Raw genomic sequence first — 15980 nt, forward strand, 5'->3', positions numbered from 1 at the left:
TTTAAAGAACAAATGCAAACTGTCAACATGATAAGATGACACCGGTTTTGATATGAATGACTTTTTAGTTGTGTGCGTAAAAAAAACAAAAAAAACAATAAACGTTTTAACCGTGCATGAGCAAATATGTCTCTTCCTGTTTCATAATTCATTCATGAAGGGGTTACTGAGGAAGTAACCACTTTAAAATCACAACCTTTTCCTGCTTTTAGCGAAAGAAAGATCTGTTGCTCATCTGTGAAAGTATCTTTTTTATTTTCCTTTCCTTTCCTGCGCTAACAGTTTTGGTTTCAGCTGTAGTATTTCACATTTACATATACAGTGTATATATATATATGTATACTGTATATATATACTGTGTACATATATATATATATATATATGTATATATATATATATATATATATATATATATATATATATATATATATATATATATATATATATATATGTATATATATATATATAAATATATACATATATACATATATGTGTATTTGTATACTGTATATATATACTGTATATATATATTTTTTTTTTCATTAAACCACGTCTCATAAAACATTTTCCAGCTTTACTCGTCTGACTGAGGCGAGAAGGTTGAGTTTAGCAGTCCTTTGCATCAGCACCTGTCCCTTCAGAAATAATCACAACTCTTTTCTCTTGACCTTGTAGGGCATCGTAGGCAATTTGTCCAGTGGGAAGTCTGCCTTGGTCCACCGCTATTTAACAGGCACATATGTGCAGGAAGAGTCTCCTGAAGGTAAGAGTCTGCTCTACAGGTGACTGTAAACATGTCAGCTGCCTACATAAAGACGATGCTTTACTCTCGGTCACATGGCCTTCATGTCACATTACTTTAGTTTAAACCATTAAACTGCATGGTTGCCATCATTTTCGACCTTCTTTGTAGCAGCGTTTGAACCTCTTGAACGAAGCCTGATAATTGAAAAGCATCCTCTACAATTCGGAGAATGGTTGTTTGAGTATGTGGATTTTGACTCTGACGTGTTCGGAACATTTTTATCAGGACCTATTAAATTGTTCTGTGCTGTGTGTTATTAAACGTCTCGATGCCAAAGAAGACACTTGGCAGCGTTGGTCGAAATGCCTGTTTTTTGTAACTTCTTCGCTAAAATTGGTGAGGTAATTACAAAACATGACATTTTCAGGAAATGAAGGCTGTAAGAATTGCTCACTCTACTCTCTCTATAGCTCCCAATGTTATGCCCATTTTTAGATTTTTATTGCTCCTCCGAAGAACTCAGTGAAACAGCTTCACACAGTTAATTGTCAAAAAAACCTCTTGAGAGCTCCAGGAAAAAATGTCTAAAAATGTAACCCTTTGTTTACAGCCTCTAATACAAAAAAGGCTTAAAATTTCGCTTTGCTGTTTCTTCAACATTCGTAAATTGATCAAGATAATATTTTTTTTTACTGATCTGAAAAATCTATCAGTGCCCTTTGTGACATCACAAATGGATCATTTTCACAACCGAGTTGTTTAGCACACACTTTCTCCAAAATGGAGCAAGCCAAAGGAAGTCGGCAATAGACTTTTCACTGACAGGTTAGAAAATTGCAAAGGGAATTTTACACAGTGCCTTCGACAGACGCCTTGGAAGAATGATGCGTTCACTGTCCTGATGATGACCAGGGTTTTTTTTTGTTTTTTTTTATAGAATCACTTTTTTCAAAGAGCTGCTGTTTGCCTTTTCTTTAAAAAAAAAAAAAAAAGGATGGAAAACGACCAAATGAGAGCCTTTCAGTGTGGATGTGCCCTGAGGAGCTTATCATCACTCTGGTGGCAGCACCAGGAGAAAGAATCCCCCCCCCAGTGCTCAATTAGCCTGAGAAAATGTTGTGGCCTTGATTAAAGAAACGTGTCGCCTCAAGAAGAGTACATCCGCGCCTGTGCGCGTTGCTGCGATTCCAGTGATGAGCCCGTACCTGTGTCACCGATAGCAGCTTCCTATGTGCCGTGCGATCGTGTTTGCATTGCAGAGCCGTTGCCCAGCACAGGAAGCTTGAGCGAAGGACGCTTCTGCTTCCCTGTTTTGTCCCTGTTTGTTTTTTTTTGCTATGATTTCTGGACAAAAAAATAAAAAGGTACCGGGGTGTGTTGCTATGGCAACACCGGATGAAGCTCTGTTGGATTGTGGCTCTGTGTCAAGGTCTAAGCCTCCGTGTAAGCAGAGGATGCTTGCTGCGTGTTAACCATGCCTACCAACTTACAGCGTCTCTGTAGGCCTGCTGCAAGGTTACTGCTCGCCTCTCCTTTTTTTTTTTCCTTCTTCCTTTTTTTCCCCAAGGAAAAGCCAAATATCACATGCAAATAATTCATTATTCTTCCTCATTGTGGAGGAGAGAAGAGTATTCAGCACCAAGGGCTATGCTAATCTCCTTTGGTTATTTAATCATTTTTGCATTTGCAGTGCCGGCAGTGTTGTTTTTTTTACGTTGTTTTTTGTTTTTTTTTCTGTTGGATAAATTGTGTTGGCGTTGCTCTAAATAGAGACAACAGCGTCCGGGATGATTATGCAACTGAAATGTTTCAACGAAAGCTGTACGCTTCAGTGACAGTTATTGATTTTTTTTTTAACCTTTTATTTAATTATTATCGTTGTTATTCTTACTTTCTACCCAGAGAGGATTATCCCTCTGTTCTAGTGTGCGTGCATGCATGGTTTAGGTCAAACCTCGTTCTGCAACGCAATCCTGTCTTTTCCTTTCCGACATTTAAATGGGATTCACACAGGATCTTCCTTCGGCTTTTTTTTTCCTCCTCTCTTTTTTTTTCTGAACTGGGAGGGTGGCTGTTGGTACAGGAATCTTCCTCTACGTTACACAAGTAGCCTCCAGCAGGCCTGGAGAGAGCGTGGAAGAGGCTGGGAGAATCCTCTATTTGCCAAGTGGGTTAAAGTGGATTTAACAGGGTGGAAGTGTGGCTCGAGTGGATCTGTATTGCTTGCTGAGACAAGAATACAGGCTCCCCGTAAAAAACAAAACAAAAAAAAAAACCTAAACGATATGGCCAGTGACTCAGTTGCACTTTGAGTTCTTCACTGAACTCCTCGTCTTCGCTTTGCCACTTGGAGCGGCGTGATCTCTGTTATCTAATCAGGGGAAGATCTCAGCCAACATGTCGTTGGTGTAGTTCTGCTCTGTGTGCGCCACCCGCCGCCTGCAGCACGATGCCTGGTGGGAATAAATATCATGATCGTTCCTGGACCCTCGCATTAGTGCATTATTCAATTCCAAAATCGCTTTCATCCCTTTTTAGTATTCATAAGTCTCTGTCTCTTCTACTCCCAGGGACATTTCTAGCCCCGCTCATTTGAATGTTTCTAATCTCCACACGATCCCCGAACTATTCAAATGATATGCAAAAATCTAATTTGCTGCGCACTTTTCCCAAGTTGGCCCATTCTTTTTATCTGCAGCCGGCCTCGCCAGCAGCGGGGAGCGTCGATGGTAGTCAAGACGCGGAGGAAAGAGGGGAAAAACTTTGGTCTGCAGCTGAAGTGCGATTGTCCTTCTGGACGTCGTGTTTACTTGACCTCACACTTTCGTTGCTCCCTCTAATCCCTATGATAGCTCTGTGCTATTCTGACGCAAATAAGAATGCTTTTTCAATACTAAAATGAAGGGGGCCTTGGCGCAAGTGGTCCCCAAAGTGGTGGAGACAGGATGCTGCAGTCGGAAGATGCTCGTCGGGGCTCTTGTGCCACCCTGGCGACGGCGAACCTGTTCCCTCGGCAGCTGCGCATTAGACACGCTAAATGGCAATTCCTCGCCCACGTAATTGGCTCCGGAGAGAGGCCTGATTTTCCTGGCGGCGTGTTGAGATCGGCATTTAAACTTTTCTCAAGAAAACTTCCCCCGAGCATCGTCAAGCTGTGTTTTTTCGCGTCAAGTCCTCGCTCATCCGACTCACCCTAGCTTTCGAGTTTTGCGAATTGCCGCCCGTCCGTCTGTCACTGGGAGGCGCCGCGGCGGTCACGCAGACGCCTCGTGCGCTTAGTTAGACTGCAAAGTGTTGCGAGAGCGACAGCGGAACCGACTCTCACTGTCATCCTCAGGTGGTCGGTTCAAGAAGGAAATCGTGGTGGACGGGCAGAGCTACCTACTACTGATCCGAGATGAAGGAGGACCTCCAGAGCTGCAGGTAAGGGCAACTGAACTCGCAAAATGAAACAAAAGATAATGACACGCCAGTGAGTCAGCGAGGGAAGCTGCAGAACGCTACAGGAGCTGCGTGCAAACAGTGCCGCAGACGGCGCAGAGGCACAACGTCACGTCTCTGCAGGGCTGTTTGGAGCAGTGTGACGGCGGCTCTGCGGTTCTTCTCCCAAAAGCACTTAAGGGGTGGCCGCAGATCAATGCCTTCGCCCAGCCGGAATCGTTTCTTGCGGCCAAAGGGACAGCGCGGCCCCTAATCGCTCTATTAATTTGTGAAATTCGAAGATTAATGGAGTTGCTGTTTCAACCAAGAGATAAAACAAAAACAAAACTCTCTGTATAAAAGAGCAGGGAATTCATACTCATTCTAATAAGTTCCTCCTGAATATGCAGCCTGGCCTGATGTCAGAGCAGCACTAACATCTTCATCCCATGTAATTCTTCATCCATGTTTATTATGAAGGACCTCCTGCTCGCTGATTAAATATGAATTAAACGTGCTCAAGATGGGATTTGTGCACTGTATGTGTTTGTATTGACTGCTTGATCCGGATATTATAAAAAGCAAGCAGAGATTTAGACTTTTTGCTGTTTTCAGTTTCTCGTCCGTTTCCAGCATCGTATGGACTTCGGATGACTTGACGGTTTAAATTCACGCAACGGATTTTATGTGGCCATATGTCGATTTTACAACGTTATGATTGTGCAGCTTCCCGTCTGGTGGATTATGTGCTAATTTGTCAATGCTGCGGCGGAGAGTATAATGAGGATTTTGCAGCACCTCCAGCGCACTCATATCAGTTCCGATGGTTTTTGTTTCTTCATTTAAATTCATAAAAAAAGATTGAAGAGGAAGATGCCTTAGCTTGCTGCCTCCATGTAGTGTACAACTTTGAGTAGAGGAGGCCAAAAATGATTTAGTACAGTATTAATCCATCTACAATGATAAGAAATAAACCCTTTCTTGGAAGTCATCTCTTATTGTCACTAAACTTTACAGGCGAAGATGAACCTGGAACATGGAAAACACAAATTTGTTTTGTGTGGCTAAAGAAGCCTAAAGAAACTACAAAGCCTTTTAGAAACACTCCCGGTGTTTTCCTCACATTTCATAAACCATAATCATAAAATGAAATTCAATTAAACTTGAACAAACAGAGAGGCATGGTGAGTTCTGGATCACAGCGGTACTTCCAGTAAGATGCAAAAGCACTTACGTTGCATTCCTCCCGCCAGGAATAGCTCTTATTTACGTTGGCAGTGCATTGGGTGAGGTGAGGTGAGGTGGGGGGAACAGGGAAGATGCGTTCTGCTCAGTCATCAGCAGCCTGTATAATTACTGGCATAATTAAAGGCCTCCATTATGTTGGTGCTCGCAGGAGGCTGAGCGGGATTGCATCTTTGGGGCTTGATTTGCCATTCATTGCCTCCTGGGGGGTGGAAGCTGAATGGAGGCGAGGGCAGTGCAGGGTGTCGTCGGCAACTTATTGTCGCTTTTACCACTGCTGCTGCTCCTCTCAGCCTCTCACCCATAATGCTTTGTGATAACAATCACTACCCTTTATTTCATCCCCGTTACCTGTTAAAAATCACAAACTAAGTGGGCATTGTAAATTTAATTGATGAGGCATACACCGAGAACACTGCCGTACGGTAGCAGTGGGAATGCAACAAAGGGGCAACGTCCCAACAACAGTGTTAAATCTCCGGCGTCGCCGCTTTGCCACAAAATGAGACCGCGCTCTCTGCCGTTGCTGCTGCTACACTGCCCCCTTGTGGACATGTGGTGGAACTTCCAGTACAAAAATGACCGCATCACTACTTGCGTCAAAGGCCCAGTGTCTAGCCTTAAAGGACGTCTTCTACTGACATAAGGTGGAATAGACTAAATATTAGCGATGATAGACGTTGTTAAAAATAACAACAAATTACCTGCAGTGTTCATTCACATGTAATAAATACATTTAGAGTGAGTCCAGTGGGTTTCACCCAGACGTCACAGTTGTTATAACGAAGGCGTGAGATAACCTTGGCCAATAATCCCACACACTGGGGACATTGAATTTGTGTAACATTGTTGCCCATAAAGTTGGAATAATATTATTTCAACAAAGTGAGGCGGAACGTGACTCGGACCGAGTCTCAGATGACACGACAATGGATCCCAAGCAAGCAAAATCTGCTCTCATACATGGAGACATTGTTGGACAGGTGCAGCATGGGAGACGCGGATTCAGAATCAGAACCAGCCGACCCACATGGCACAAGGCAACAACAACTCAGAGGTTGATAGTTGGTGGTTGCTGAGATCCGGCCGCAGGAAGAGACTGGTATATAGACGCATTGCTCCTTTATTTTTATTTTTTTTCTAAAATAGCATCTATTTCTTATCTACTTATCTATTTTTCAGTGGTTGCTTGTGCTTTGAGACCAGGTTAGTGGTAAACACAGCTGTCCGCTCACCTGCTGTGGCTCACCTGCACATTATTCTCTCACAAGTTCCTCCAGACAGTCACAGAGACACAACTCGTTGTTTTTTGTTGTTTTTTTTCTCCCAAGGTGCAGGTCCGCCTTAATTGCAGGCAAATAAAGTGTTCCTCTGCTCTGTCCTCAGTTCGCCGCCTGGGTCGACGCCGTGGTTTTCGTCTTCAGCCTGGAGGATGAGATCAGCTTCCAGACAGTCTACAATTACTTTGTGCGCCTATCGGGCTACAGGAACACAGCTGAGGTCCCTATGGTTCTCGTCGGAACACAAGGTGCTCACGTCAAATGTGATCCATGTGTTTATTGTTATTATTGTTCATTTAATTTTAATGATTTACTTACCCAGCTGTGGAACAAAATATGAAACTTGATTCATACATTTTATTTACAGCTGAATGGAACACAAATGTCCATATTTAAGATTTGTTCATTCTTAAAAAAAATGATTTCTACATGGTTCAGCCATGGATTTCTTTGTTTGAATGTACCTTTTTTTTACTTTCATACATAGAGCAATTTGTTCCGGATTAGTGCAACTAACACTGCAGCAAAGAAAATGGAGCAATTTAAATGTGACATTGTTCAAGACACAGTTTCCCGCTGCCTTATAAACTGTCCTATCTGTGCTTACTGAAAGAGTCTGTATTTGTGACCGATGTGTTATTTTATTACTTTTTTGACCCTCTCAGATGCAATCAGCGCTGCCAACCCCAGAGTGATCGATGACTCCCGGGCCAGAAAGCTGTCCAACGACTTGAAGCGTTGCACGTACTATGAGACCTGCTCCACCTATGGGCTGAATGTGGAGAGAGTCTTCCAGGATGGTGAGAGGATGGTTATTTTAAAAAGGGGAAAAGAAAAGGGCAAATGGTAGGGAAGTGTAAAAACAGCACATGGTAATAATATCTTAGAGTAGTGTGGGGTGGAAAATGTGGTGCCCCTCAGTGGGTAGCACTGTCTCATCACAGCGTGAAGGTCACATGTTTAATTCCAATGCCTGGATGAAAAACTACAAGCAACAGGAAGAACTTCCAGCGTGTGATATTTGGAAATTTTGAAAAAGAAACAGTGACATCAAGTGGTTACATTTTAGATTGCAGCGTCTTTCACTTTCCCTCCCCCTCCTTGAACTACGGTGGCCTGTGCACCCAAATCTGGTCACCTCGTCCACCTTCTTCTTCGTTGGTTTATGTGAATTTGTGAGCAGTTACTTTATATGCAAAACGTGCTGTCAGGTGGGCTGGATCGTCCACACCAGGCTTTGTCAGAAATATGGCAGTGTAAGATTACAGCTAACTGGGCGCAAGACCTTTGCTTCATTTATATTCTTATATACAGATGAGAACCGTTTCATGGGTGGCAAACCAAAAAATTACTTTTATTGTACTGCGAGTATAGACCTTTGTTAATGTAGTTATGGACAATAAACAATTAAAAAAAAACAACAATAAATCGCTTTTTACACATTTTTTACAACCAAATTTTACACACTGGACCTTAAAAGACTATGTACATTCTGCACAGTATTTCTGATTGACCAGGCAATGCTAAACCAATATAAATAAATTGTACAGCTTAAAGTAATGAGACAGATTTCAATTTTTGTTTTTTTGTTGTTGTCACAACTCTGCTTGAAATGTCGCTCAGACTTTGGCTCCTTTGGAGAAAACTTTTCTTGTTTGAGGCTGCAGCTGCTTTCGAAAGCCTGTCGCCTGATCTCAAAGCATCTGAATATGCATCAGTGCACTCGTAGCGCGTTCCGTCAACGGGACGCACAGGCGTGTTGCCGCCACCTCTCTGCCTTGATCGCTTCCTGACGCCCAATTTGAAATAATGAAAGGGGGAGAAGCAGCATGGACTGTCTGCTTGCCGTGTGGCAGCAGGCAGCCGGACGTTGTGCTCCCAGCTGCCAGCTCAGCTCCATGTCGTCTCTCTTTGCCTCACGCAGCTGGGACCCCCCCCCCCCCCCCCCCCCCCACACACACACACACACACACACACACACACACACCCTCCACCCAGCAAGTCCCTCCTGCGCCCCACGCTACCACACCGCCAGCCTCTTGCTCCACCCATTCTGTCAGCTTAGTGTGGCATGAATTAAATGGCAGGTGGCGCCAATTGCATGGAAAATTGTGTATTTTTTTTTCTCCTGTCACTTCGCTCGTTCCAGTCGACCCAATTTCTGGAGCTGAAGACATGACATTTGGAAACGGAAAGCGTAACTTTTCCAAGTGCCTGTTTTTTCCCCCAACAGCTCCACTCCACCTGAAAAACAAGTGGTGATATAACCTGATTACATACCATGTGGTAGCAGTCAGCTTTGCTTATGTAGAACATGTAGGAAATAATTTCTGGCACCATACTAAACTTAACGTTTTCCTTTCCTATGTACCTGGTAGAAGATAGCTGTCCTCCAGTAGGATCCAGGGGAAAGACACTGCAGATAATTGAACGCCTTGTTGTTAAATTGTTCTTTAGGTTGATTAATACTTCATGCTATCACCACCAACTATCCTCCCTTGCGGCATTTAAGCCAAGGGCACATTTTGAAGTTACTGTGGTAGACAACAACTTGCTATTCAAGCTTTATCTTGATCACATCCTTTTGTAACAATAGTTAAAACCGTCACTGAGCATAAAATGCTGCATTATATTGGGAGAAAATTCTCTTTTTGCCCTCGTGTCGTGCCCTCGTCGACTAGAAGGAAAAACAAGTTAATAGGCTGATGACTCCTGTCCCTTCATTCTCATCACCTTCGCAACGACTCTTGACCCACCTCTGCCCCTCTCTCCCCTCCAGTTGCCCAGAAGGTGGTGGCCATGAGGAAAAAGCAGCAGCTCTCCATCGGTCCGTGCAAATCTCTCCCCAACTCGCCCAGCCACTCATCGGTGCCCGCTGCGTCCATCCCCTCCGTTCACATTAACCAGGTATGACCCAAATCGGCCGCGACGGAGTGCGCCGCCTTTACCTGCAGCTCCCTGCAGGAGCTGGGTGCTGTTGCGTAAAAGACCGTCTTCCCCGGCGTCCTGTTTATGTAACTGGCTTTCATTGCAAACTATACCAGAACGGCCGTATCCTCAATTAACCTGCTTGCTTTATTGTTTTTGTTCCCTTTCTTCACCCCTTTTTTCTGGCTCTACCACTCTCCTTACCCCCCTCCCTACCACACACACACACACACACACACACGCATGCACACACACACACTTCTCCTCCGATTCCTTTGGTTCCTCTTAATCTCCCTCGCTCCCCCAGGCGGCCAATGGCGGGGGCGCGTTCAGCGACTACTCCTCCTCCGTTCCGTCCACCCCCAGCATAAGTCAGCGAGAGATGCGCATCGAGACCATCGCTGCCTCCAACACGCCCACGCCTATCCGCAAGCAGTCAAAGCGCCGCTCCAACATTTTCACAGTAAGTATGCGACAGCTGATGCAAAGCAACACCTACTCACACTACTAGGAGGCATGTTGCCAGGGCAAGGGCGCACTCTGTCCACCAGAGGGAGACAGGTAGCACGCACACGCAGAGGACAAAACAAAAGAAAGAAAGAAAGAAAGAAAGAGAAAGAAAGAAAGAAAGCATCCGCGCCACCTCTCCTGCCTCCGACGCAGGCAAAGAAAGTGACTTGTTCACACAGCACAATGGGCAAAGGAGAAAAAGACAAACATTTTTTTTCTTTTTTTCTTTTTTTTAAGTGAATATCCCAAAGGGTCGACAACGACGACCCCTTTGTCGAGCGTAAAACACTGTGGGGAGGCACAAGAAAAAAAAATATTTTCTGTGTGTATTCTTTTCTAATTGGGTGTCAACATGTTTCTCTGCTCGGCCATGACAAACAGGAGGGGGTGGAGCCTCTGCGCTGTCTAAATATTTGACCTCCCTCCCCCACCCCTCTTATTTCTACTTAGATCCTTTCTTTGCAGTGACCTCCCTTTTGGGGAGAGACGGCAGCATCAAACCGCCAATGCCACTTCTTCTGCCTGACCAAGCTAAACTAAAAGCTCCGAGCCAGCCACTGCCCTGTATACACGCTGCTAATGACGCCCTGCCCTGCCCTGCCCTGCCCTGCCCTGCCCGCTCCTCCCGCCAACCCTCACCTCCAAGATAAAGGCTCGCCCACCCACTAGCCTCCACCTTGATTACCCCCCCTCCCTTGCCCCCCCGCGCACTCCCCTCCCTCTATTAACCTCAGTCCGGAACCAAATCCATCCAAATCTCGGCCACCAAGATTAAGTAGAGCGCCACTGTCCTCAGCCTGCCCTCTGTCTGCGTGACCTTGACCCCGTGTCCTGTCGTATTTGCCCTCTGCTCTGACCGATAGCATATGTGTGCACTAACCACTCTACTTTTCTTCGATGTCCTATGAGCTTGTCCTTTTATTTGTAGCCTCTGCCTCCCCCTGCTCCCCACCCCGACCCCTCTACCTCTCTGCTACCGAGCCTTCGCTGATCTCGCACAGCCACAACCTCTGCCTCTAGGAGCGAACAGAGCTTTGCAGGAATTTGGCCCCGGAAAGCGGGCGCTTAAAGGCTCTTAAAGGCCTTGGCGTTTTGCCACGTTAACTTTGCATTCATACGTATCTGTTGTCCTCCAGTGAACTCCGCTAATGGGAGAAAGGTCAGCGCTGTACTTCTTTAGCTTGACATGTAGTTCTGGGAACTGGCCCTTTGTGATGTCACAGAGGTTAGCGAATACACCCACTGCCAGGTGTTAATTCTGTCCCATTTGGCGCATGTGGATGTGCCAACACATCAGCTATAGCAGCAACAAAAAATGTGCTGTTTCACAGAGTTTTAGCTTTTTCTTTTGTTTTTCATTTGCCTAAATGCTTGAGTGGTCCTGAGCATAATGAGGTAGACGTCTGGTTGTGCGACACCCCCACCTTCCTCCTCTCCTCCAACTGTCTCTCCTCTCCTGACCTCTGACCTCCTGTCCTCCCTTCCGTCTCCTCTGTCCTTCTCACTAACTCCTTCTCCACCTTGCCTATCTGTCCTCTCCCCTCCTCCTACTTCCTCCCATGCCTCCTTTACCCTCCCCCACGCCCTCCCCCCGCCCCCCAGCTGCTGCGGGCGCCGCAGACTTTGTGGCCTCTGAGCAGTTACAGGCTGTGTGCTAGCTCCCCTTGTTGTCTCCCTTCCCCCCTGCTAGGTAGTGACTAACCATGTCCACCAGAGAAATGAGCCTCTCCCCGTCCGCGTGATGGAGATGCCGAAGCACGCCACCTACCCCGTGTGGGTGCCGGAGTGGCAGGCCGAGCGGGAGTTTCAGCTCATGACCTTCTGAGGAGCGGCGAGCCGAGGGTGGGAGGAGGGAGGGCGAGGCAGAGGCGGAGGAAGAGGAGGAGGAGGAGGCGCTGGAGGTAGAGGTGGAAGAGAAGGAGGCGGAGGAGGAGGAGGAAGAGGCGGCAGAGGGGATTGAAAGTTAACAGGGCGATATCGGCTTTGCTTCAGTGACACTTAGAAACATAAAGTGCAATGGGCTTCAGGAGAGGAAGACTTGCAGCGCCAACCGTCTTTGACAGAACAAACAGAAAGAGAGAAAAAATAATCCCATCAGCACAACAATACCGAGGATGTCCCTTCCCGAGCTTTCTCCATTTAAAAAAACAAAACAAAACACAAAATAACAAACCCGCATCGACATCTGTGTTGGTTTTCTTGTAAGTAGCTGACTTTCTGTTTGTTTTTGGAATTTCAAGATTAGTACTTAATGGAGGAAAATATGCCTTAATGTCATCAGTAGACGAGCTTTGACCAATATTTGATCAATATTCTTCTAGACTCACTCAACCGCTACAAGACAGTAATGTTGTCCAGTGATAAACGGACATAAACCTTGTGGTTCTGGCCCCGGGACTCTTGAAAAGGTGAATGCTATTTTGCTATGTTCAAAACCCAGATTTTAAAAAGAGAAATATATAAATCGCTTTATTTTAAAAGAAAAGACCCATATCTAGTAAATTATGTACGGGTTAAGCCTTTTTTTCCCCACTCAAAGTAGTGAGGAACTCAAAAGTTGTCTTCAAATAATTCCACTCGCCGTCTTTTCACCAACCACACCCACCACTCATTTCAAGCCAGTTACCATAACTGTCCTCGGCCACTAGGTGTCAGGGCAGCCCGCATTATTCTTTCCTAGTGCTTCCATTGTCAATAGCTCGAACTGATCCGTTTTGTAAACTGTGTGCGTGTGTGGTCTCATGGCATCTTCGGATTGTCCGTCCTTCTTTGTGTTTGAGAAGCACACGGTATAGATGGACCGTGAGGCATTTTTATACTTAATCCCATCCTACCCTCCTGTTCTCATCACGGCCATTGATTATTTATTGATGTCCACATTTGGTGTTTCCCATCTCATCACTTCCTACCCAGGGTTACCACAAATGACACTAAATAAATAAATAAAAATAGATAAACAGACAACAATAACAATAATAACCCCCAAAACAAACAAACAAACATATATTTAACTCTTTGACACTCTTTTTCAACATTTGCAGATTTGTGCTTCTGTTTCCAACCTTTCTTCAACAAAAAGGGCTTTCCAACTCCTTCCGAATTAGAAGAGCATGACAGTTAGAAAACTAGATGACAAAAAAAAAAAAAAGGTCCCCCTGCTTTGCCAACGCTATTAGAGAGAAGGAATTATTTATCAAGGACTCTCAGCTTGTCACTGCGTTACCCTCTGTGCTTTAATGCACCCAGGGTACTGCACAGAGCTTTGCACTGCACGGGAAAAAAAGACAAATGAAAAGCTGTAGTACTCTGCGTCTGACACTGACTGAGGTCGAGTCCGTTTGAGCGTCCGCACGCGCTTCAGATAGACTGAATATCCCAAAGTGAGACAGACTGTAGGGACTCTTCTGGAACTGACCCACTTGTGCCCCCTCACCTACTCCCCCTTCCCCCGACCCTTAAGCTCTCATTCAGACATCCCATAGGAACAAAAAAAAACAAAAAAACAACAACAAGAAAACAGAACAAAAAAGCACGCCGTACAGTCAAGTCACTGTTGGAACTGTTATCCAGCCACCCAAAGGACTCAATCTTTTCCTTACATGACATCACACTGCCTTTTTGCCATAATCAAGGACTAAAGGACTAGAGGTGCCAAGTTGTTGTTTTTGTTATTCCTTTTAGATTGTCCCTCATTGTCCCTCCTTTGACTTGATTTGGTCATTTTCTCCTATTTAATTTGATTCCTGCATATTTTGTTTCTTTTTTTTGAAGAGTTGAATGGAATTTAAAATGTGGTATAAATGTACTAAGATAGAATTATTTTAGAGCAAAGAGAACCTGGGGTGATTTTATGAAGGCCTTCATAAAAGTGTAGGGTAGATATTCAGGGTTTTATTTTCGAGGTGTTACACTGGAGGTTGCAAATGAATGAAACTGGGTTGCACCGACTTGTATGAATGTAGTTAAACTTAGCATTTGTTTTTCCTCTTGTTTCTTTTATTTATTGATCTATTTATTTGCATATCCCTTTTTAAAATTATTATCATCCAAATTATCTCTTTTCTTTCAAAATTTAGGTTTGGTACAAAGATTATGAACTCTTGCATAATCTCTTTTCTATCATGAACGGATTGACAGAAATATAGACTGCTGTATATCTTGTATTGTATTTTATTTACAATGGTACTCTATAAAAAGTACATACATATAAGGAGTATATGACATAATGCCTTTATTGTCCATCCTATATTTTGTGGGAACTGCAATGTTTGGCTCAATCTGTTGACTATTTTGAAGTGAATTTGTGACTTGCTTTGTATGGTGTCTGTATAGAAGCTAAACAAGTCATCATTAAAAAAAAGAAAATAAAATGTTGGGAAAAAAATATTGACAGAGTTGGTTTACTTGAACTTACATCTTCTCCATCGGTGACTGGACATTTTCTCATGTTCTGAATGAGACCATACACACATTGTGTCTGTCCCTGCCTGTATCTCTGTCATTTTATTTTCTTTGGGGTGGAAAACATGTTATTGAAAACTGTTGTTTTTTTGTTTTCTTTGTTTGTTTGTTTTAACAATGAAAGGGTATTTTTTCTGTCTAACTGCACAATTATTTCTTTTTACACAGGCACAACTCCAGACTTGAAATGCTTTTCCTATCTCTCTGGTTTTGACACTGTTTGAATGTTTACAAAATAATTCAACTTTATCCTCCACCAGGCTTTGCAGGTCGGGAGGAAGCTTCTTGCACCAAAGTTTTTTTGTTTTGTTTTGTTGTTTTGTTTTGTTTTGTTTTGTTTTGTTTTTAATTAAATAAACCTTTTTCCCTTCTCTCCCCTAATGTTGTGATTAAGTTTGACATTTAACGTGCTGTTAAAGGCCCTTTATCAGTGCAACTATGCTACTACAGCTGTAGCTGCTCAGCTAGTAGCAGCAGTTGGTCTGCAGGTCCAGTATGGACCTCAAACAGAGGGAAGGATCTCCCAAAGAGTTTCAGGGCTGAGTCATGACTCAATGTGTGGTTCTTGGTTTTCCTCTGTGTTGAAATGTGTCTGGTGTGGTCTTGGTTTGGTCTCTCTTTTAGTTATTATTATTTGTTTTATTTGAATTCATTTATTTTTGAACTTGCACGTTGGTGTTACTGCTACTTGTTCCGCTGGTCTGCTTGTCTGTTCATTTCGAGCTTCTTTTTTTGAGACTTTTATGTTCCGTTGCAAGTACTTCCACAAATGCTCAAAACACACAAGGCCCTCACTCCTCTCTGCCCCCACGCCTCTCTCTCACACGCAGCCTCTGTCCCCCACACACCCCAACGCACTCGACCACGCCCAAAACCTCACCTCAGACCCTCTCACCCCCCACGACTCCCTCTCTTTGCTCTGCTGCCAGTGTGCCGCCTCACTTGCTGACTGACTTTCTTGTTTTCTTGCAGTCACGGAAAGCCAGTGAGCAGGCAAAGAGCGTTGACAGTAAAACAGACAGCATAGGCAGTGGAAGGGCCATACCTATCAAACAGGTAAGCAGATTTATCATTATTCCTCTGTATTTAATTAGTTGCTACATGGGTGAGTATGATCCCTTCTCTTTGATTTGTTGTCCTATTTGTTTCACGCCTCGTGAAACAGGCAGCGTTGCTTGTTTAATTCCATGCCGTGCGTCAGTATCACCACTAGATGGCGACATGGCACAAAGATCAGACCGGCACTGTGTGACTGGGGAAAGGGGCGGTCGGTAGAAACAAACAACCTTGGTTCAAAATCACTTACCTTCAATAAATAAATCAAAATAGAAGTAATTAGAAGGATTTATCGATGTCACACGCGTCTTTTAATTGATTATGTCTTTTAGAGG

General features: G+C 44.2%; 1 protein-coding gene across 6 annotated transcripts in view; it reads left to right on the forward strand.

The window, feature by feature from the left end:
* Positions 1-15980, forward strand: part of agap3 (ArfGAP with GTPase domain, ankyrin repeat and PH domain 3) — a 115983-nt gene that overhangs the window by 53335 nt on the left and 46668 nt on the right. For 3 of the 6 annotated variants that reach the window (XM_076021577.1, XM_076021578.1, XM_076021576.1), the window contains exons 3-9: positions 676-763; positions 4083-4168; positions 6797-6938; positions 7356-7490; positions 9470-9597; positions 9926-10081; positions 15562-15645. In XM_076021577.1, coding sequence (XP_075877692.1) covers positions 676-763; positions 4083-4168; positions 6797-6938; positions 7356-7490; positions 9470-9597; positions 9926-10081; positions 15562-15645 — 819 coding nt within the window. The other 3 variants (XM_076021581.1, XM_076021579.1, XM_076021582.1) reach the window with 3 other exon arrangements.

This window comes from Nelusetta ayraudi, unplaced genomic scaffold (assembly GCF_046127955.1).
Source record: "Nelusetta ayraudi isolate G7.1 ecotype Tasmania unplaced genomic scaffold, CSIRO-AGI_Nayr_v1 ptg000011l, whole genome shotgun sequence".
In the NCBI taxonomy this organism is placed as follows: Eukaryota; Metazoa; Chordata; class Actinopteri; order Tetraodontiformes; family Monacanthidae; genus Nelusetta; species Nelusetta ayraudi.